The 21,753-nt window shown below is 38.4% G+C and overlaps 1 protein-coding gene across 2 annotated transcripts in view; it reads right to left on the reverse strand.

Annotated features, from left to right (window-relative positions):
• Positions 1 to 7,116: 7,116 nt before the first annotated feature.
• Positions 7,117 to 21,753, reverse strand: part of LOC127548133 (uncharacterized) — an 84,737-nt gene continuing 70,100 nt past the window's right edge. For both annotated transcript variants that reach the window (XM_051975384.1, XM_051975385.1), the window contains exons 5-8: positions 17,515 to 17,659; positions 14,892 to 15,040; positions 8,622 to 8,761; positions 7,117 to 8,230 (exon numbers count right to left, since the gene is read on the reverse strand). In XM_051975384.1, the coding sequence (XP_051831344.1) occupies positions 8,127 to 8,230; positions 8,622 to 8,761; positions 14,892 to 15,040; positions 17,515 to 17,659 (538 nt within the window). In that variant the 3' untranslated portion in view covers positions 7,117 to 8,126. The remainder of the gene's footprint in view (positions 8,231 to 8,621; positions 8,762 to 14,891; positions 15,041 to 17,514; positions 17,660 to 21,753) is intronic.

Here is a 21,753-nt window from a genome sequence, read left to right on the forward strand (position 1 = left end):
TTCCCTTTGGAATTATTTTCCATTTGCATTGTACATATCTTAAATGTACATAGCTACTTATGCTGGCTCCTCCATTAGAGTGTCTGTCCCTTGAGGGGAGGGACTGTGCCATCAAGGCATTTTCTCCTTCTTTCTTTGCATCCTCTCCACTTAGATGGTGCCCATCAATTAATGAGTGCTTAATAAAAGTCGATTTGCCAACTGACTGTCATGGAAACCACTCAGCCCTGAGAGAAGCTCTAAGAAGCCTTGGCCTAGATTTAGAAATTATATCAATTGATCTAAACTTGGAAAGAAGCTGGAAGAAAGCACAGAGAAAGGGAAGTTCTAAGATATTACTGAGCTCTGTGTTGAAGAGTTGAACAGGATGGGTTTGTTCGCATGGAACACAGGATGGGTCTGATATCATGGAACATAGGCGACTGAGCATGAAATGCTTTTACTGAAGGTGCAGGTTCAGGTTCTGGAGATATTGGAGGATAGGAAATCAAGTGTTTCACTCCATTTGAAGAGAAACGATAGCTAGATCTTAAGTGAATCTAAGGCCAATGAGCTACAACAGAAGATCCTCATGTTGGTCATTGAGACAATACTGAAGAGACATGGAGACAACATGACTGATTGACTTTTTTTTTTTTTTTACCTCATTCATCCACATCCTTTCCTAAGTTTTCTTTAGTCTGTTTCTTCCTTAGCCAATACCTCCAAGAGGTGTAGAAGATTGAAAATGTGTATGGGAAAGTGAAAGAATAATTCTATTACTTTATTCTCTCATTATTCATATTGGTTTTGGTGTCTTAATTAAAAGCTTTGACCTTGAAATTGTAGTTTTTGCGTGGTCTATGATGGAAAATGTTGCACTAGTGGGGGCTCATATAAGATTCAAAGCATTGATTTTCCAAAATAGCCCACATCAAATCTTGGAAAAGTAATAAGGGATTATAGAACCAAAGTAGGAAGAAGGTCTAATACCATATAGGTTAAAACCTTTAAAATACTTTGTAAATGTCAGCCCTCATCCTCTAGGGTATTAATTACAGGAAAATTAGCTTATCATGGCTAATTAATGACCATAAGTTCTTTGTTCTGGTATTCCCACAATCTTTGCTATCCTTCTCCAAAGATTGTCTTTATGTTGGGGGAGAAAAAAAAAATATATATATATATATCCTGATAGATTTGATCCTACTTGTGCATCCAACTTGTGAACTTCTAAGTTAATAGTGTTGCCATCTTTATGGGGATAAGATTGTTTTTCCTTCAAGTAGACTTCATTGACGATGACTGAATGTTTCTGAAGCATTGATTGCAATGATGATTTCTCTCTTTTCTGTCTCAGGGAAATGCTGAGCCTAGATCTGTTTCTCTGGGCCCTTAATGTCAGTCATTCAACGCTCTAACTAAGCACCTGAACTGAAGTAAGCGTCTCATCATGGAACTTGTCAAATTGCTCGACGCCACGTCCAGTTAAGCAATACGAAAGGTTGATGGTAGGAGAGTCAGTTTGCCTTTCAAATGAAATTACAGAGATGCTTTTCCCCTTGATATCAAAGCAGATTTAAGGGAAGGACCAGAAAGAGAGAGTAAAAGGAGGAACCAGTTAATGGGTTATAGTCATTGGCTATTGACTATTTTGTTACCATGTGGACCTGTCCAGATATGCTACATTAAGTGAATCTTATGAGTAACTCTTCTCCCAGAACAATGGTCTCTTCTATAATTAGTCAAGTTCAACTGAATGGGTTGGACCCAACATTCTGCCACATTTCAAAGAGATGAGTCAAGGCTTAATATGAAAAACTCAGCTCTTCAGCTACAGTTTAGCTTAGACATGTAAAAGTTACCTGCCTTCTGTCTCTGCTATCTCTGACTTGTTGTTGCCCAGGTAGAAACAGGACAAAGGAGATACAGGGGTTTATGGATAGAAACAATGGTTAGTGGGCATTTGGAGGACACCAGGTAAAAAAGGAGCTGGGCAAGCAATTCTACAATTGAGGCAGCAGGATTCACACTATTTTAGTTATGCCAAGATCTAGTTCTATAAATTTGCTCGGCTGGGAGATATGGTTTTCAACTGTCTGAGTCCTTAGACTTCAGATCCCTCTCACATCATTTCCTCCAAAAGATTAATTGTTAGGCTAGAAAAGGTCACGTAAATGTGAATCCAGTGAAGGATCTCCTTCGGAAAAATAATCCAATTCTGCCTCCAGATTCAGATAATTCCATACCTCTTCCTGTTTCACAGGTTTCATTAAAAAGGACCCTTTTCAACACAGAAGGAATGAGGAAAGATGAGCTGCCCATAAATATGTCTTGCCACCAGTCTTCCTTATCAGTGTTTTTGGCTTTTAACCTTGCTCCCCTTGCCTGACACTCGGGGATGCTTCTTTGAGATCCCCTGAGCTCCATAAAGCTATGGGGAAGGCAAAAAGAAGATTATCATCACCTGTCATATTTTCTAGTCTACTCCCCAGATCAAATTACAAATCTAGAACAATCAACTGAACAAAAATATCTATAAAATTGGAAAGACAAAAATGAAAAAGTTGCAAATGACTCACTAGATTTAATGCTGTGTCTCAATGAATTTTGAAGGGACAGGTTTCTGAAATAACCCACCTTGTCATGAAACAAGATTTAGGTACTTCATCCTAGCCAGGCTGGCTATTTCTGGACTTAGGCCCAGAGTAACTCCCCATCTCTTCCCAGAACAAGGAATGATGAAACTTGATCCCAATTTGTTTCTAGGCCTAACCTAGGAAAAGTATTTATTTTCAGCTCCTTTGGTCTGAAAACCTTTGAACGCTCAACTAAGAAAAGTTCATTGATACTTCTGACCTAGAAGTGCTTTCACTAGGCAATGTTCCAGATGAGATGGGCCTGGGAACTGACATTGTGACCCCTTGGGCTGGAGTTTATCCTGGGCTAAACACCTTGATTGGAGGCCAGGAGCTGCTTGCCATTTGTAGGCGTCCACGGGGCAGGTACCCCACTTAGTCCTACTGCTCCTCTCACTCCTGAGAGACACCTGTGCCCCAAGCAAGCGCGGTGGTAGGGTACAAGGACCAGACAATGTTTGTTACTGAACCCACAGCTCATAGGAGTTGGGTTCCCAAGTATCCCCACTCTTGCCTTAGCAACCTGGATCCTCCTAATGGCTCAAGACCATCAGCTCCCGTGAGCAGTCAGTTTTTACATAGAACTGAAGGCAAAGCAGCCTGCTAGTAACTACGCAAGTGGTTCCCTGAGGAAAGAGAGTAAGATGGTTCTCTTTTCATTCTCCTACCTTAGGAGTTACATTTCTTCAGGTTGCTGGGAAGAATCAAGATGCCAGGTGATTGATTTTGTCTACATTGTGAGATTGGGATCTTTCTAAAAAGCGCCGTCAGGCCATCCAAACCAGCTTCTCAGGGTATCGGGGTGGAGGAGCCCATCTCCTTAGCAACAAAGTGCTAGTGTTTTTTATTTATGAAGAATCACAACCGCCCCTAGTGTTTTTTACAAGTGTAAAACAGAAAAACCAACAGACCAGAACAAGGCTCCCTCTACAAAGAGCTGGCATTCCAAAGGAGGTGCTATTCCAAGAAATAGGGTGTGTGTTTGTGGCCTATTGAAGTTCAAAGGAACCAAAGATAGGGAATCCAGGCTGATCTGAAGGAGGGAATAGACAATGGCAAAGGTGTAGTCAGGATACTGGAGGTGGGTCAGGAGACTTGCATGGCTTGGGAGATCCAAATACGGGCACTCCCACAGCATTTTAAATGTACATGCCAGTCCCACAAGGAATGTAGTCTGCTGGGAGATGGGGCAATATCTCTGATGAATGTACTCGGGTTACCTCACTCCCCCACCTCTGGAGACACTGATCAGGGGACCATCAAAGGTGATGAAATGTAGATGGGTTCTGAAGCTCTTCCAGTCCCACCAGTTATTTCTCAATGTCTCCTTAGTGCCATGACCTTCTTGAAGACAATGGATATGTACACTGGTAGCTAAAGAAATTTGTATCCTTCACTCAAAAACAAACAACAAATCCTTTCTTACTTAGAGCTTAGATCTTTAGGCCTAGATTTTTTTTTTCTTGGACTATTAATGAATAATTTTGTGCTGCTTAGAAAAAAATTAATTTTTAGAGTTATCCAAAAGTGAAATGAGTTATCTAATGAATCAGTGAGTTTCCTTTTCCTTGAAGATCTTCATATTGAGGTTATATTATAATTTGTCCATCATATTCAAGCAAAGATCCTTCTCCAAGAATTGGTTGGAACAGATGATTGTGGAAGTCCCTTTCAACCCTAAATTTTGTGGTTCTTTATTAGTTACAATTCTACTTTATCAGTGATGTTTCTCAAGCAAAGAGATATCAACACTTTAATGGAATAGTCATGCAATAATGATATAATTCTACTTTCTTGCAATATGGTGGAATATCTATATGATTTATGGACAGAAAGAACCCTGAGACCTGGTCCAATCTCCCCTTTCATTCATTATCATGTCTGCCCTAGAAAAAGAATAGAATTATATAATATAATCTGAAGGAATTGAAAAAATGAGGAGCAAGGAGCAAGAGTCTGAAGATGAGCTGAATTATTTGAATGGTGTTTTAATTCCTCTTTGATGTAAAATAAGGAAGGTGGATGAGCAGAGAATCTTGGAATTATAATTTTCTCTCTGACCTGCTGAATGAATAGCTTAGTAGATAAGCTCAGTAGTTTTGGAGGAATGTCACCTATGCTCTGTATGACACCTGAGGAACTGTACCAGATTCCTTCCAGAACCTAAATTGCTATTAATTTAATAATTAAATTATTTCAGTATTTATAAAAATCCCTGATTTTATTAATGTGGCTACTCCCTCTACCAAAGCAGATCATAAAGCCTGTCACACCTCAGATAATCTTCATGAGTTACTGTAACCAAAACAATTCATCCCCCAGTGATCCTAAGTAATGAGAATTTACAAGAGCCATTCAGCAATAAACAAATGGTCAAAGAATATGAAGAGCAATTCTCAAAATAAGAAACTCAAGCTGCCAACGGCTATAAAGAAATAATTCTCCACATACCAAGATAAGATCAAAATGGGTCCATGACCTAGGCATAAAGAACGAGATTATAAATAAATTAGAGGAACATAGGATAGTTTATCTCTCAGACTTGTGGAGGAGAAAGAAATTTGTGACCAAAGATGAACTAGAGACCATTACTGATCACAAAATAGAAAATTTTGATTATATCAAATTAAAAAGCCTTTGTACAAACAGAACGAATGCAAACAAGATTAGTAGGGAAGTAACAAACTGGGAAAACATCTTTACAATTAAAGGTTCTGATAAAGGCCTCATTTCCAAAATATATAGAGAACTGACTCAAATTTATAAAAAATCAAGCCATTCTCCAATTGATAAATGGTCAAAGGATATGAACAGACAATTTTCAGATGAAGAAATTGAAACTATTACCACTCACATGAAAGAGTATTCCAAATCACTATTGATCAGAGAAATGCAAATTAAGACAACTCTGATATACCACTACACACCTGTCAGATTGGCTAAGATGACAGGAAAAAATAATGATGAATGTTGGAGGGGATGCGGGAAAACGGGGACACTGATGCATTGTTGGTGGAGTTGTGAACAAATCCAGCCATTCTGGAGAGCGATCTGGAATTATGCCCCAAAAGTTATCAAACTGTGCATACCCTTTGATCCAGCAGTGTTTCTATTGGGCTTATACCCCAAAGAGATACTAAAAAAGGGAAGGGGACCTGTATGTGCCAAAATGTTTGTAGCGGCCCTGTTTATAGTGGCTAGAAACTGGAAAATGAATGGATGCCCATCAATTGGAGAATGGCTGGGTAAATTGTGGTATATGAATGTTATGGAATATTATTGCTCTGTAAGGAATGACCAGCAGGATGAATACAGAGAGGCTTGGAGAGACCTTCATGGACTGATGCTAAGTGAGATGAGCAGAACCAGGAGATCATTATACACTTCGACAACGATATTGTATGAGGATGTATTCTGATGGAAGTGGATTTCTCTGACAAAGAGACTTAACTGAGTTTCATTGGAGAAATGATGGACAGAAACAGCTACACCCAAAGAAGGAATACTGGGAAATGAATGTGAACTATTTGCATTTTTGATTTTCTTCCCGAGTTATTTTTACCTTCTGAATCCAATTCTCCCTGTGCAACAAGAGAACTGTTCGGTTCTACAAATATGTATTGTATCTAGGATATACTGCAACATATTTAACATATATAGGACTGCTTGCCATCCTGGGGGGGGGGGTGAGGAGGGAGGGAGGGGAAAAAACGAAACATAAGTGATTGCAAGGGATAATGTCGTGTAAAAATTATCCTGGCATGGATTCTGTCAATACAAAGTTATTATTAAATAAAATAAAATTAAAAAAAAAAAAAGAAATAATTCTCCAAATCACTAATAATTAGAGAACTATACATTAAAGTTTCTCTGAGGTTTTATCTCAATACCTATCAAATTGCCAAATCGGTAAAAATGGAAAATGAAAAATGTTGGAAATGCTGCAGAAAACTGATACACAAATTCAGTGTTAGGGGAGCTATGAATTGCTAGGGCCATTCAGGAAAACAACTTGGAACTATGCTTAGTAAGTCACTAAATTGAAAATATCCTTTGACTCAGCAATACCTCTACTGAATTTCAATGGCTGGAGGAGAGGATGAGGCTTATGGCTTTGTACAGCGCTGCCTTATTTAAATCCAATTCACTTTCAAGGCAAGACAAGATTCTGTGATGGACAGAAAAATGGCAGTAACAAGGTTGTGTGTGTTCTCAGGCTCCACAGAGGTGAATGGGAGGGAGTGGGAAGTGTAGATCAGAAACAATTCCATACAGGCTTATTTAGGCCTGGCAGAGAGAGCTGAAGAGCTGGAGAGAATGGGTATGAAATTCAGATATCAATTACTTTTTTTTTTTAATTTGAGGACTAAGTTGCTGAAATAAACCAAAGGTCTCATTTTATCTTGGACCTCTTCAAGAATAAAGAATGAGCAACAACAACAATAACCTCTACTGGGTTTATACATCAAAGAGATCAAAGAAAGAAGAAAAGAGGCTATTTGCAAAATATAGACATATATATTTGTACCAGCTCTTTTGGGACTAGCTAAAAAGGAATGAAGGGGGTGCTTATAAATTGGGAAACAGAGAAACAAATTACAATATAGTGATGCAGTAAAAATACTATTATGCAATTAAAATGACAGAGTGATTGGTTTCAGAAACACCTGGGAAGAGTTACATGAAATGATACAGAGCAAAGTAAGCAGAACTAGGAAAACAATTTACACAACAACCTCATGAAAGAATTACGAACTCTGATCAATGCAGTTACCAATCATGATTCCAAAAGTTTGATAAAGATCCATGCTATCCACCTTCTGATAAAGGAGTGAATCGATGTGATAGATTCAGGATGCATTTTTGGATGTGGATAATTTGGGTGTTTGTTTTACTTGACTATGCATATTTGGCATAAAGATTTTGTTTTAATTTTTTTCTCCCAAATGGAGTAAGTAGGAAGGAAGAAAATAAATGTTTGATTTACTTTAAAAGAAAATTAATCTTAAAAAAAGACTCAGGAGGGGCAGTTAGGTGGCTCAATGGATAGAGCACCAGCCCTGAAGTCAGGAGGACCTGAGTTCAAATCTGATCTTAGGCACTTAACACTTTCTAATTGTGTGACCCTGGGCAAGTCACTTAACCCCAATTGCCTCAAGGGAAAAAAGACTTAGGAATCATTTAATTCCCATATAGCTCCATGTGCCATTACTGTGACTTCCCAGATCAAAACAATTTTCTCTGGCCATGATAGGCTTCTCTTATCAAAGCCCTTTGAAAAGACAGATGAGGTCTCACTTTTGTATTTGTATCCCTAACTCTTAACATAATGGTTAGTGCTTAGTAAATGCTGAATAAATGGATTTCATTCATGCGTATTCACTTGCTGCATGACTTTTAGGGAGAGCCCTGATCCTCAGCAGCCTTGCCCATGATCAGAACGACTTTCCAGAAAGGCGTTCTGGCTCCATCTCCAGAGATCTGCAGCTGCTTTTCCTGAGGTCATCCTCAGCATCTTTGAGGTTCTTTCCAAAGTCGTTGATAGCGATGTCTGCAGGTTACCAGGCCAACCCGAACCAAAAACATCACACTTGTCATAACTAACAGGACAACTAGAAGAGAGACAGAAAAATGAGCGTGAGACAGGAAGGACAGCCCGGTTCTCTGAACTGGAGAAAGCAGCATGAAAATTCTTTGACAGACAGAAAAATGACAGTGACAAGGTTGTGCGTACTCTCCAAATATGGAGAAGCTTCAGAAATATGAATGGGAGGGAGCAGGAAGTGCAGACCTGACATCGAGCTAGAGAGTGGGTATGGAATTCAGATATCTGCTAGTCCAGATTGGGGTTTTTGTGGTTATTATCGTTGTTTGTTTTTGTTTTGTTTTGTTTTGAAAATTTGAGGATCAAGTTGCAGAAATGAACCAAAGATCTCACTTTGGTTTGTAATGGCTAAAAAGATTTTACTTTTTTTACTCATTTTTCTCATTTTATTCATTTACCTGTAAAAATGTTGTTTGTGCTTGGAGCAGATGGATCATAGTGCTGAGCAATGTTGCCAGTTAATGCAATCATGACCACCGGGTACACAACGAGGATGTAATGTACATATTTATCCAGGAGGAAATTTTCCAGGTAAAACCTAAGGAGACAAAGGGTGACAGCACTTAAGAAATAAAAACTTTATAATTCTACAAATTGACTTTCTGGGGCTTTAGCATAGCATCCCATAGAGTCAATCAATTAATAAAAAAAAAATTTATTAAATACCTACTACATACCAGGTACTAAGCAAAAGTTTAGGGATACAAAAAGAGCAAAAAAATAGTCCCTAATCTCAAGGAGCTTCCAATCTAATGGATAAGACAAGAAGGAAACAAATCTATACAAAGCAAGTTATAGACAGGATAAATAGGAAATAATTAACAGAAGGAAAGCATTGGAATTAAGAGAGATGCAAGAAGGCATCCTAGAGAAGGCAGGAGTTTAGTTGGGACTTTTTTTTTTCATTTTAATAACTTTTTATTGATAGAACACATGCCAGGGTAATTTTTTGCAACATTATCCCTTGCATTCACTTCTGTTCCGATTTTTCCCCTCCCTCCCTTCACCCCCTCCCCCAGATGGCAAGCAGTCCTATACATGTTAAATAGGTTACAGTATATCCTAGATACAATATATGTGTGCAGAACCGAACAGTTCTCTTGTTGCACAGGGAGAATTGGATTCAGAAGGTATAAATAACCCGGGAAGAAAAACAAAAATGCAAGCAGTTTATATTCATTTTTTATATAGTTTATATAGTTTATATTCATTTCCCAGTGTTCTTTCTTTGGGTGAAGCTGCTTCTGTCCATCTTTGATCAATTGAAACTGAATTAGCTCTCTTTATCGAAGAGATCCACTTCCATCAGAATACATCCTCAAACAGTATCATTGTTGAGGTATATAATGATCTCCTGGTTCTGCTCATTTCACTTAGCATCAGTTCATGTAAGTCTCTCCAGGCCTTTCTGAAATCATCTTGCTGGTCATTCCTTATAGAACAATAATATTCCATAACATTCATATACCACAATTTACTCAACCATTCTCCAATTGATGGGCATCCATTCATTTTCCAGCTTCTAGCCACCACAAACAGGGCTGCCACAAACATTTTGGCACATACAGGTCCCTTTCCCTTCTTTAGTATCTCTTTGGGGTATAGGCCCAGTAGAAACACTGCTGGATCAAAGGGTATGCACAGTTTGATAACTTTTTGAGCATAGTTCCAAATTGCTCTCCAGAATGGCTGGATGTGTTCACAATTCCACCAATAATGTATCAGTGTCCCTGTTTTCCCACATCCCCTCCAATATTCCGCATTATCTTTCCCTGTCATTCTAGCCAATCTGACAGGTGTGTAGTGGTATCTCAGAGTTGTCTTAATTTGCATTTCTCTGATTAATAATGATTTGGAGCATATTTTCATATGTCTATAAATAGTTTCAATTTCTTCATCTGAGAATTGTCTGTTCATATCCTTTGACCATTTATCAATTGTAGAATGGCTTGATTTCTTATAAATTAGAGTCAATTCTCTATATATTTTGGAAATGAGGCCTTTATCAGAACCTTTGGCTGTAAAAATGTTTTCCCAGTTTATTGTTTCCCTTCTAATCTTGTCTGCATTTGTTTTGTTTGTACAAAAACTTTTCAGTTTGATATAATCAAAATATTCTATTTTGTGGTCAACAGTGATCTCTAGTTCTTCTTTGGTCATAAATTCCTTCCTCTTCCACAGGTGTTTAGTTGGGACTTAAAGGAAGCCAGGGAGGTCAACTCTAGTTAGAGTTGAGGAAAGTGCTCCAAGCATGGGGGACAATCAGAGAAAATGCTCAGAGTTGAGATATGGAGTGTCTTGCTCCAAGGCTTGTGTTACTGGATTGAAGAGCATGTTTGGAGAGTGAAGAGTAAGAAGACTGAAAAGGTAGGAGGAAGCTAGGTTATGAAGAGCTCTGAAAATCAAAAACATTAGTAGTACCAAGTAAAAGAGTTAGAAGAGCTTTTTTTTTGGGGGGGGGGTTGCTTTTTGTTTTCTCCCTGTTCAAAGGATAATCTACTGAATATCAAAGAAGATCTGGATTTGAGATAGGGAATTGGTAAAAGCAATGCTCATGCTATCTCTTCTCTACAGTTATGCAGTAATGATTTCTTCTTTGGAGGGAATCTTAGGAATAATTTTAAATTCAAGAGTTTTGGATTTAGACCTTGTAAAGTAACTTGGGGATGTTGAAATTTTAAAAAGATAGATAAATAACTGTATTCAATATAACTGCTTTCCTTTTGTGTATATATTTTGCCTTCTGCATTTAAAAACAGTATTCTGAAAAGGGATCCATATTTTTCACCAGACAGCCCAAGGGATTTATGAGACAGAAAAGGTTAAGAACTTCTAATCTAAAGGTTAAAGGATATTTCCTGAGCAATATTACCCCTTGGAAGAAAGTGTAGGATTCTATGGTAATCGTACTTTTCAATCTCTTCAACCTGTACTTCACCTACAATGGCTAGGAAAACAATAATAGGGATATAAGATTTGAGAAATCAAGAAACCTGCAGCTTGCTCTGACAGTGAGAACTTCAAACCATGAATGTACAACAGGAAGTAATGATGCTTATTCAGCTTCATATGATTGTCTCATTGGGGGATTTATGGGCTATTGGAGTGCTTTATTATATTTTCTATATCTGCTTGTTAGTTTTTTTTTTGAGTTTTTTGTATTTTAAGCATTTTTTGTGAATTGAAATAAAGACTTTCCTGAAAGATATGAATACATTACCTTGAGTGTTTATATAGGAACTTGAGACCCTATTATCTACATTGGAAGAAACCTAGATAAGTGCTATTCCCAAGTTACATTTTGAGATTTCCAGGCAAGTGGAAGCATAATGAGCTAAAAAGAAAAAGTTATCTGAGTTGGACCAGATCCACCAGAGCCAGGGAACTTTTGGGACCTTAAGCTATAGGTCCCAAAACATCAGAATTTAAATCAAATGAAGTGATTGATATTGTTCTAGAGGTTCAATTATGAAACTTTCTTCTTCTCAGTAGAAGAGTTCTCCCTTATAAGTAAGGAAAAAATAGCTAACTCAGTGAATATTAGTTAGGAAGTGACTTAGCAGTATTAGGAACTTTATATTACACTATGAAAACAAAAGCCATCAACAAAATATTTTTGAAAGAATAGAAAAGAAAAAAATTAGAATTCCTTCCTCCTCAGTCCTTTCCTTTTCCTTCTTTTTGATATTCCTGATTGGATCAACCCAGTTAGTTAGAGGCTGACTATTTTCACTCTTGAGAGTGAAAATTCTACTTTGGTCAAACATGAACCAAATTGAGCCCACAAGTTAATTATTGTCATATTGTAGAACTAGAAGGACTGGCTTATTTCTGGCTATAATTGATTTTATCTAGAGCTAGACAAGGAATTTTCAAGTGAAATTTCCTCCTGGAGAAAGGAGTAAGACCTTCTCCTTTTCCAAACTTTGGTGTTCCAATCAAGAATATCATTGAGCTTCCCATGCAAATGAAATAAGGGTCACTTTCTCCCTGGAGGAGATGCAAAAAGTGAAATCAGAGCTGTAGAGAATTATCAAGAATGCATAATATGGCTGAAATTTCCATGAAGGAAGGTAACAGATGACAAATAACTGAGCCTGGCACACAGTAGGCACTTGATAAATGCTTGTTGGTTGATAGGATAGACTGAGAAGGCCCCATTTTCACTGGGTCATATGAAAAGACATCCAAACTTCAGCAACCATGGAACAAAAAGGCAAGAAAATGATTAGGAGAGTCTAGTGAAAGAGATTTTTTGTTTTTCTTTTTCTACACTGAATCTAAATACTGGAGCAAATAGCATTCATGGAATTCCTAAACCTAGAGTTAGTTAACCAAGGATATCTAGTTTAACTTTCTCATTTTATTTACAGGTGGGGAAATTGAGGTCTAGGAATGTTCCATCATTTGCCCAAGGTCACACAGCAATGGATAAGATCTATAAAACACAAAATGCTGACATGGACCCATGATATATATGGCAGAGGCATGAACAAACAAATCTGGAGTGGGTTCTGGCTCTTCTTCATGGAAATAACCTCAAAGGTTAAAAGAGGTTCTATCTTGAAAACATCTCTAGGTTCCATCATCAGCCTATTGGAAATTTATCCAAACCCTTCTCAAATGATTTACATATTCAGTCCATGATAATCTCTTTTATTATCTCAGAGCATATTTATTTCTCTGTGCCTAATATTATTATGTAAATTCACCTTGAATTATACTAAATTTACCAATTTAAACTTTTCACACACACACACAAAAAAAAACACACAAACCAGTCTTATAGAGTGGGTTTTGGTCACATAAAGACTAGTCACTAAGTAACTGTATGGCCTTGATAAAGAGCCTCAATTTCTTCATCTGGAGAATGAAATTTTTTTTTATTTCCTTAAAACGAACAGGGCACCCAGGATTTAGGTAGAGGAGAAATAATCTCGTGTTGTGGAATTTAAGAAATGTTCTTCTCAAGGACTTAGCACAGAGCCTGGGACATAGTAGGTACTTAATTAATATTTGTTCCCTGTCCCCCTCACTCCTTCACCTCTTTCCCCATTCCTTCTCCTCTGGTTCTAGAAACTCTGGAATTTGGTGACCCAGTCAGTGTTGATTCTGACCAGATCTTTCATCATACTACAGATTTCAATCATATCTCGACAGTCTTTGTCTTTCCAGGATTCATAACATGCAGCATCAGTCCTACGCTATGAGAGAAAACTTGTTGGGAACAATAACAGATCATCATTGATGATACTTTGCTTTGTGTCATACTTCTAACATTTAATAGTCACTTTCCTCATCCTTCTTATATCCCCATCACAGCCCTATGAGATAAGCAGGGCAGATATTGTTATCTTCATTGTACAGTAGCTGTAGATGTACAGAGCGATTTGTAGTTTTTCCAAGGTCATAGTGACTTTGTGTAAAGCCAGAATCAGAACTCAAATCTCTTGCTTCTTGGCTCCAAAGGTTCTGTTTTTCTGTTTTTTTCCCCCATCAAACCAAACTGCCTCAATTTAGAATAAACAGAAGAACAGAAACTATAGTACCTGACTTTTTTTTGGTTATGAATGATTTGGACCTGTTCTTAGTAATCCTAGGCCCCGTATTTTCTGACAACAAAAAGCTATCTTCCTAGGACGATCTGAATGATATGCTGATAATTAGCTAAAGAGATTATGATGTTGTGATTAGCATGGAAAATAGTGTAAATCTAGTGAAATGCCTGTTGATATTGATATATCAATTGATGAATATGATATGAATTGATCAATATGAATTGATATCCATTTTAAAAAATTCTATTCCCAGGCCTCCTTCAGGAAGTTTTCCCTGATTTCTTTCTCAGTAATATCAACCTTTCCCATCTGGGGCTTCACATAGCACTCATTCTGCCCCTCTCTTACACACTTGCAGAAACCTGCAATAGTAATAGTAAACCTGTAACAATAAAAATTTGGGGACTTGGTATCACCAAATACTAGGTACATAGAATTTTAGAACTGAAAGGGATCTCAGTGAACATTGATAGTCCAATCTATACCTGGTAAAACATCTTCCCTACTATCTATCTATCTATATGACATTTATGTAACAAGTGGTCAACCAGCCTTTTCCTATGTCCAAAGAAGGAGAACTCGCTACTTCCTGAGGCAGCCCCTTCCAGTTAGGGACAATTCTGATTATTAGGGAATTTCCCCTTATAATAAGTTTAAGTATACAAATAAATATATAAATAAATAGTTATGAAGTCATTAGGAGCCTTGGGTTTGGATCTTAGCTCCGATGCTTCCTAGTTCTATAGTTATATGACTTCCCCCCAGGGCCTTTTGTTTTCTCTTCTGTAAAATGGGGACAATAATCCTTATATTGCTTATCTCATAGAGTTGTGATGAAAACATTCTGTAAATCTTAAAATGTTATTTAAATATGAGGCATTATTAGTATTATCATGTATTATTTCATATTCTAGTTAATTATGTTTATGTCGTCTCTCTCACGGAATGTTAATTCCAGGAAAGTCGGGAACTGTTCAATGTTCAGCATCAGTGTTCTACAAACAGGAGGCATTTAATGTTCACATTGATTTGAGATGAGCTGACTTAAATTGACCGGAGTTGAATGGAAATCTAGATCCTTATCTAGTCAGTGAGGGCCGAATTACTCACCAGAGCACCAACAGCATGAGCAAAATTGACAGGACAACAGTAGTGGAAGTTGAATTGGCCACTCCCACCGTGTAGATTAACACAACTGCGAAGTTCAAGAGCGTTGCCACTGTGGTCCACGTAGCATAAAGTGCAATCCCATTCTGCACCTAGAATATCAGGCAATGTGATTTTTAAGAATTCACACCCAGACACAAACCTTCCAGCCTGAAAGATTTATAACCAAAGTTATTGTTATTTGTGGCTGATGATGTTTTACCAGATCTGTGATTTTACTGATAAAGGGAAGTCCAAGTGAGGAAATGTCTTCCCACCAATGCAGATTGCAACCTTCAACTTAGAGTCAGAGAGTTGCTCATAGGACTGAAAATTTAAAGTGATTAGACCAGCATCACACAAGCAATGACTGTCAAGAATCCAAGATTCCAGACTTCTGCAGATGCTCCAGACTTCTACTGCAGTTGTCTCTCCTACTATGACTGCTAATCATAACTATTTTGGTTTGATTCTGTGACTTTATAGGTGTGGGGAAGATCTGATGTAGCTACTACCTCACTAAAGCAGACCTCTGTAACTTATAGTCTTAAAGAAATGCCTGAGACATTAAGGTGGCCACACAACTACTAAAGGTCAGACTGACCCCAAGTCTTCCGGATTCTCATCTTGATCCTCCACTATCTAAGCCTTGATACCACTCAATGATTTCTGAAAAATAGCTCATGGTTACATGGTGCTTGGGGTTTACAAACTGTATCCCTTATGACAATCTTGTGGAATAGCAGAAGTTTTTTATTATTCAAAAAATAATTTTAATATATTTTTACATATAAATGCATTTACATACAACAAACATGTTTTTACTAAATTTCTCCCATAAGCCTCCTCCTTTCCCTTCCCAGGGAGCATTCTATTGAATATATTATCATTTTAATTGAGGAAATTAGGAGTTAGAGAGGAAAAGTGACTTGGCCAATCCTATAGTTAGTTACTGCAAGCCAGTGTTCCTTCTCCAAGTTTGCGGTTCTTTCTTTTACTCCAGGCTGCCTCCTTTAAGATGTATCAGACCATGGATATGTGAAAGGGATAGATTATGTGAGGGAAAAGGCCTCCAACTTCTTTCCCAAACAGGACAATGGAATCATTGAAACAGCCCACATTGCATCAGATGATAATTTGGAAAAGGGTGGAGGAACTTTGGGGGCCCTGAAGCATTGGTTTTGTGTATTGCGCTTTGTTCAAGACAGGCAAAGTATAGTTTGAGGAATTGCTTGGATAATAAATGTCTCTAATTGCATTGGACCTACTGCTATTTTAATAAATGTAAGCACCTTGAGGGCAAGAGCTATTTCTTTTTTATCTCAGTTTCTCCAGCTCCTAGCACAGAGCAGATACTTTATAAAAGTTTATTGATTAATTGATAGTTTAAAGGACAGAGGTAAATATGTTCATTTCCATCTAATTCAGCTGATGTTTATTAAGCCCTATTAAGACTGCTTGTGCCAAACCATATATGTTTCAGGCAGTTTTCCATCTCTTTCATCAGTGCTTTGTTAATACCACTGGATCTGAAATACTCAGTCCTTTCCCAATACTTCTAATTCCCATTCTTTGTCCTTCAGATAACCTTCCTGTAACCTTAAACTTTACTTTCACCTTCTATGCCCAGTCTTTGATTCCTCCCCTTTCTCAGGGTCTCCAGCTTTTAGAAAAGTTTTTTAGAAAACTTAGAAAAGTATTTTTAGAAAAAATAAACTTATTAGTCACTGACACTAAAAGCTTGGATTCTGGCTTCATAATATCTCAAGCAAAGTGATGGGACTCGCTCCTAGGGCTGGCTAGTCTTGGTTTCTATGCCATGACCGATGAAGCTGGCACAGGATAGGTTGCTCTTGGATTTGGGTTGTTTTGAGTGGACATGAGAAATACTTTGTGGGTTGCTATGAGAGAAAGAGAACTGGTACTTTCTCTAGCTTTTTATTAAAGTTCTATTGACTTTTTAAAAAATTATTTCTTGATTTTAAACATTCTTTTCTTTTAAAATGTTGAGCTCCAAATTCTATTTTTTTTCTCCCATCTCCTCCTCTGCCCACTGAAAAGGTAAAAAACATAACCGCTTACAAATATGAAATGATACAAAATATTTTTCTATATGTCCTATTGACTCCTAGTGGTATATAGCCAATTGGAGAAGGGCAACATAGGAAATTTCTGACTTACGTAGGAATCTCAACTGATCGGCACAGCAAACCTGAGAGAGAGGTGCTACTGAAATCTCCATTTTACAAAAGAGGAAGATGAGACTGAGAAATTTAAAGATTTCCCTAAGGCCACAGAGCTAGGAATGGTCGGAGGCAGGATTTGATATCAGGATTATCCACAACTTTACCCAGATGGCTCAGTGGAGGGAGGACACTTCCGCTCCACCGTTCCCCTCCCATACTTGAAGTCTCCCCACATTCTCCTTCCTTGCCTCGGAGCCAGCTTGTTCCCGGGGCCACCCAGCAGTGGGGTCCTGTCCTAGGCCCCCCCAATTTCCACAGAGTATCCCCTGTGCGGACAGCCTTTGCTTCTTGTACCACACACACTGTGTCCCCGTTAGGGGTCTGCTCTGCAGGGGCCTTACCAGAACTCGGAGGAGCCACAGGTCTGTTCTGTGGTGACTCTGCAGCCAGGGTCTGTGGGAACTGAGTCCTCGACAAGCCAGGAAGAGAATCGCGTAATTGGACACTGTGAGCCCTGTGAGGACAAGCAGAGCATGGCTGAGGCATCTGAGGGGGAGAAAGAAGTCACCATGAAACACACCGTCCCTGCCCTTGTTCCACAAAGCCCCTGACACTTTCAGACCGATCCACAGGGTCCAACAGCCGGCCAATTGCACCTGTGTGAGTGTGTGTGTTCACATGCCCTGGATAATAGCACGTTGGAGCTGGAAGGAACCTAAGACATTGTCCTTTCCAAGCCCCGGGAGCCGAAGAGATATCTTCCCTGAGGTCACCCAGGCAGCGGGGGGCAAAGCCAGGATTCAAATCCTTATCTTCTGACTCCAAAAGCTCTTACTCATGTGCAAAGCTCAGAGAAAGTCACAGAATCATCCTCCTCCCAGGATGTCAGACAGTCCTGCCACAAGGCTTTCTACCGACTCTTTAGCACAAGCCCCTCTGATAGGGAGAGATGATCTTTCTTCACCATCAGCAACACTCGTGCAAGTGAGAGCAAGTGGACAAGGAGCTCTGTTAGGTTGATGAGGCACAAAAATCACCAATGTTTTTGATGGTGATGATGAATCACAGTTGGAAAATATAACAGCCAAAAAATATAATGGAGAATTAGAGGGTAAGTTTTTTTTTAAATAGTTAATAAACATTTAGTAATCATCTACTTCGTATTGTTCAAAATGTTGGTGATAAAAATATTAAAAAGGAAAACATCCCCTGCCCTCATGGAGCTTATAATCTAATGGGGAAGGGAAAGCAGTACACAAAAAGAAGCTGAAAAGTGGGGTTGGGATGGAAGAAGTTACACAGAGAGGGGGCTTATGGAGGGGTCCCGTGAAGTCCAGATGAGTACAGCTAGATGGGAAATAAGGAAATGACTGGGCTGGACCTGCTCCTTAAATGGAGTTTTCATATTTATGGTCATAGTTTTTATCTGAAAGAATTCTTAGGGTTCATTTAGTTCAGGGCCCTCATCTTGCAGATGAAGAAACTGAAGCCTGAAGAGATAAATGATTTATCCAAGATCAAAGCCTAGATTCACACTCAGATCATTTAACTTCCCAGAAAATGCTCCTTCCCTACATTGGCTCCTCAAGATTTGGTTCTTCTGACTAATTTCTAAGTTCTGGTTTGAGGAAAAGTGATGATTAGCCCTGCAGTCTCGTGATGAGAGGCTTGGGGGCTCAATTCTAGGAAAACCAGTTTATCCTCCCTTCTGTTAACCTGCACTTTGGCACTTCTACCATCATAATAATGATCCTAATGATGCCCCTGAGGAATTGCAAGATCCTGACATACCTTCTGAATCATCAACAATTAAGTTGTTTTCATTATAATTTTAGCATTAAGTATATTTTATAATATTTTCATTTTTTTAAAATTAGTAATCATAGACTAAAGGAGACCTGGAGTTTGTCTTGTCCAATCCCTTTTAAAATAGATGGTGTGATTTCCCAAAATCAAAAAGCTATTTAATTTATTTTAATTGGCCTAGCTCTGGACTAAGAATCTGAAGAGTTATAGTGAAATCCTGCCTCCAATCTTTGCCGCTTGGATGATGTTAGAAAAATAATTTAACCTCTCTTGTCCTCTGTTTCCCGATCTGTTAAATTAAGAAGCAGAACTAAGTGACCTTTAATATCCCTTCCAATTATTTCCAACTTATTAACTTATGTGTATATAGTATCTGAAATCTGATCTTCTTTCTCAGCCCTCTTTAATTCTACTGGCTTCCCTTCGAGATTATCTTCAATTTGTCTTGTAGTTTGTACATAATTATTTTTATTTTTCTCCTTAATTAAATCATAAGGTTATTGGGGGAAGGGACTGTCTTTTGCTTTTCTTTGTATCTTCAGAACTTAGCAGAATGTCTAGCAAAGAGTCGGCACTTAATGAAAGCTGACTGACTGACATACACACATATCTTTGGTTGGATCTGTGATTTTATCAGTGTAAGGGAATTCCTGGTATGTAAACTCCCTTCTACATTACAAATTTTGGATTGACTTGAAGAACACTTTAGGGCAATGAGAAGTTAAGCGATTTTCCATGGTCACACAGCTAGTAAGTGTACAGAAAGGATTTGAACCTATCTATCTTCCTAGCTCTGAGACCAGCTTTTTACATATGATGCAATACTATGTATATAGTTTTATGGATATATACAAATACAGATATATGATTATGACAGAAAGATGTAGTTAAGTTGAAAGGGCAATCAATCAATCAATCAATCACGACAGCTAACATTTATATAGAGCCTATTATATCCCAAGCACAGTTCTACCTCCTTACATATATCTCCTTTGATTCTCACAACAATCCTGCAATGGAGGTGCTATTATTCTCTCCATTTTATACTTGAGGAGACAGAGTCATAAGCTAGTAAGTAACTGAGACTGGATTTGAACTCATGTCCCCAAATCCAGACCAGTGTTCTATCCATAGCACAACCTAGTTGCCTCAATCAACAAGAATTGATTAAGCAGTTAAGTATTATTTTCCAGGCACTGTAACTGACACAGAAAATAAAAAGAAAAAAATGAAATGGTTTCTGTTCTCAAGAAGCTTTATTTATAATTGCTATTCCCTTGTACAAATATCAATTGATACAGAATATGTATAAAGTAAAAATGTATAATGTAAGGCATGAGGGAGGGAAAATCACCAGCAGTGGAGAGAAAGAAGAAATGCCTCCTGCAAGAGATCATTCTTGAGCTGAGCTCTGAAGGAAGCCTGGCTAATTCTAAGATGCATGATCGATTGTCAGCTGTCTTAGTGGAGAAAGTACCCATACCATTTGGAAACATTAAGGTACCTTTTTTACATAAAGAATTATGGATGGGTAGATGCATATTTGCATGTTATATATGTATGTATATGCAGCATATAAATGTGGTTGGGTATGTGATTTCAATGGTGTAGAGAATTCCTACTCAGAAAATTTCTCTACCATAAAGTTGAGCAAATTCTCCACACTTTTACAACTTAAGAGAGTTGATTGGGACGTGAGGGGTTAAGTGATCCTTGCTGATTTGTATGGCCAGGATGTTTCAGGGATGGGACTCACCAATATCATGCTGATATAATATATAATTTATTGTATGCATGGGTATACATAAATATACATGTGTGGGGTATGGGAAGCTAGGTGGTGCAGTGGATAGAGCGCCAGTCCTGGGGTCAGAAAGACAGGAGTTCAAATCTAGCCTCAGATACCAACTAGCTATAGGACCCTGGACAAGTCATTTAACCCAGTTGGGCTCAGTTTCCTCATCTGTGAAATGAATTGGAGAAGGAAATGGTAAACCATCTCAGTGTCTCTTCCAAGAAAACCCCAAATGGGATCACAAAGAATCAGACATGACTGAAATGAATGAACAACATGTATGTGTGCGTGTGTAAGCTTTTAAACTCTCTATTAAACAGGTACTGGATTAAACAGAACCCCAATTTCCTGACTATACTAGACAAGACTTTATGATACTATTCAAAACAACAAAACAAACTGGGATCAGAAATCTGTGAAAGAAGCCAACATCAACTTAGAGTTTACTTGCTCATTTGTTTGTCTTGTTCCTCCCATTAAGTCGAACTTCTCTAAAGGCAGGAATCATGTCTCTCCTTTATCATGTAATCCAAGAACATGGGCTTGTGCAGGGTTTTCTATAGAAACTGTCTGAGAACACATGTCCTCATTTCCCTCCTGTTGCTGGCCTGAAACATTCTATCCCTTAGCAACCACAACCCAGCCTGTAGTCTAATACCTCCATCCACCTGACTCGGTAGCCTGAGCCCATCTTGTTCCCTGCTGCCAAGAGGTGACTGATACCCAAAAGACAAACACTGCTGTCTTAAAGATTGAGGAGAAAGAGCATCCAGTGCTACAGATGGAGAAAACCAACTCAGAGGCGACCGTGTCCGCCGTTGGAGAAACAGCAAAGTATAGCCTGGACAGATGGACAGGGGGAGAGCCGGGTTGGAGGAGGAAGAGGTCGCAGGACGGGTCACATCACATTTAGAAGATCGGGCTTTCAATCAGTCTAAGAAGCTGCCACAGCTCTCTGACACCAGTATTTCCCTAGAGATGCTACAAAGTTGTGAATCATGCAATGGTATCTCAGGACCATCTCAAGAATCAAAACTGC

Source organism: Antechinus flavipes, chromosome 2 (genome assembly GCF_016432865.1).
Source record: "Antechinus flavipes isolate AdamAnt ecotype Samford, QLD, Australia chromosome 2, AdamAnt_v2, whole genome shotgun sequence".
Taxonomy (NCBI): Eukaryota; Metazoa; Chordata; class Mammalia; order Dasyuromorphia; family Dasyuridae; genus Antechinus; species Antechinus flavipes.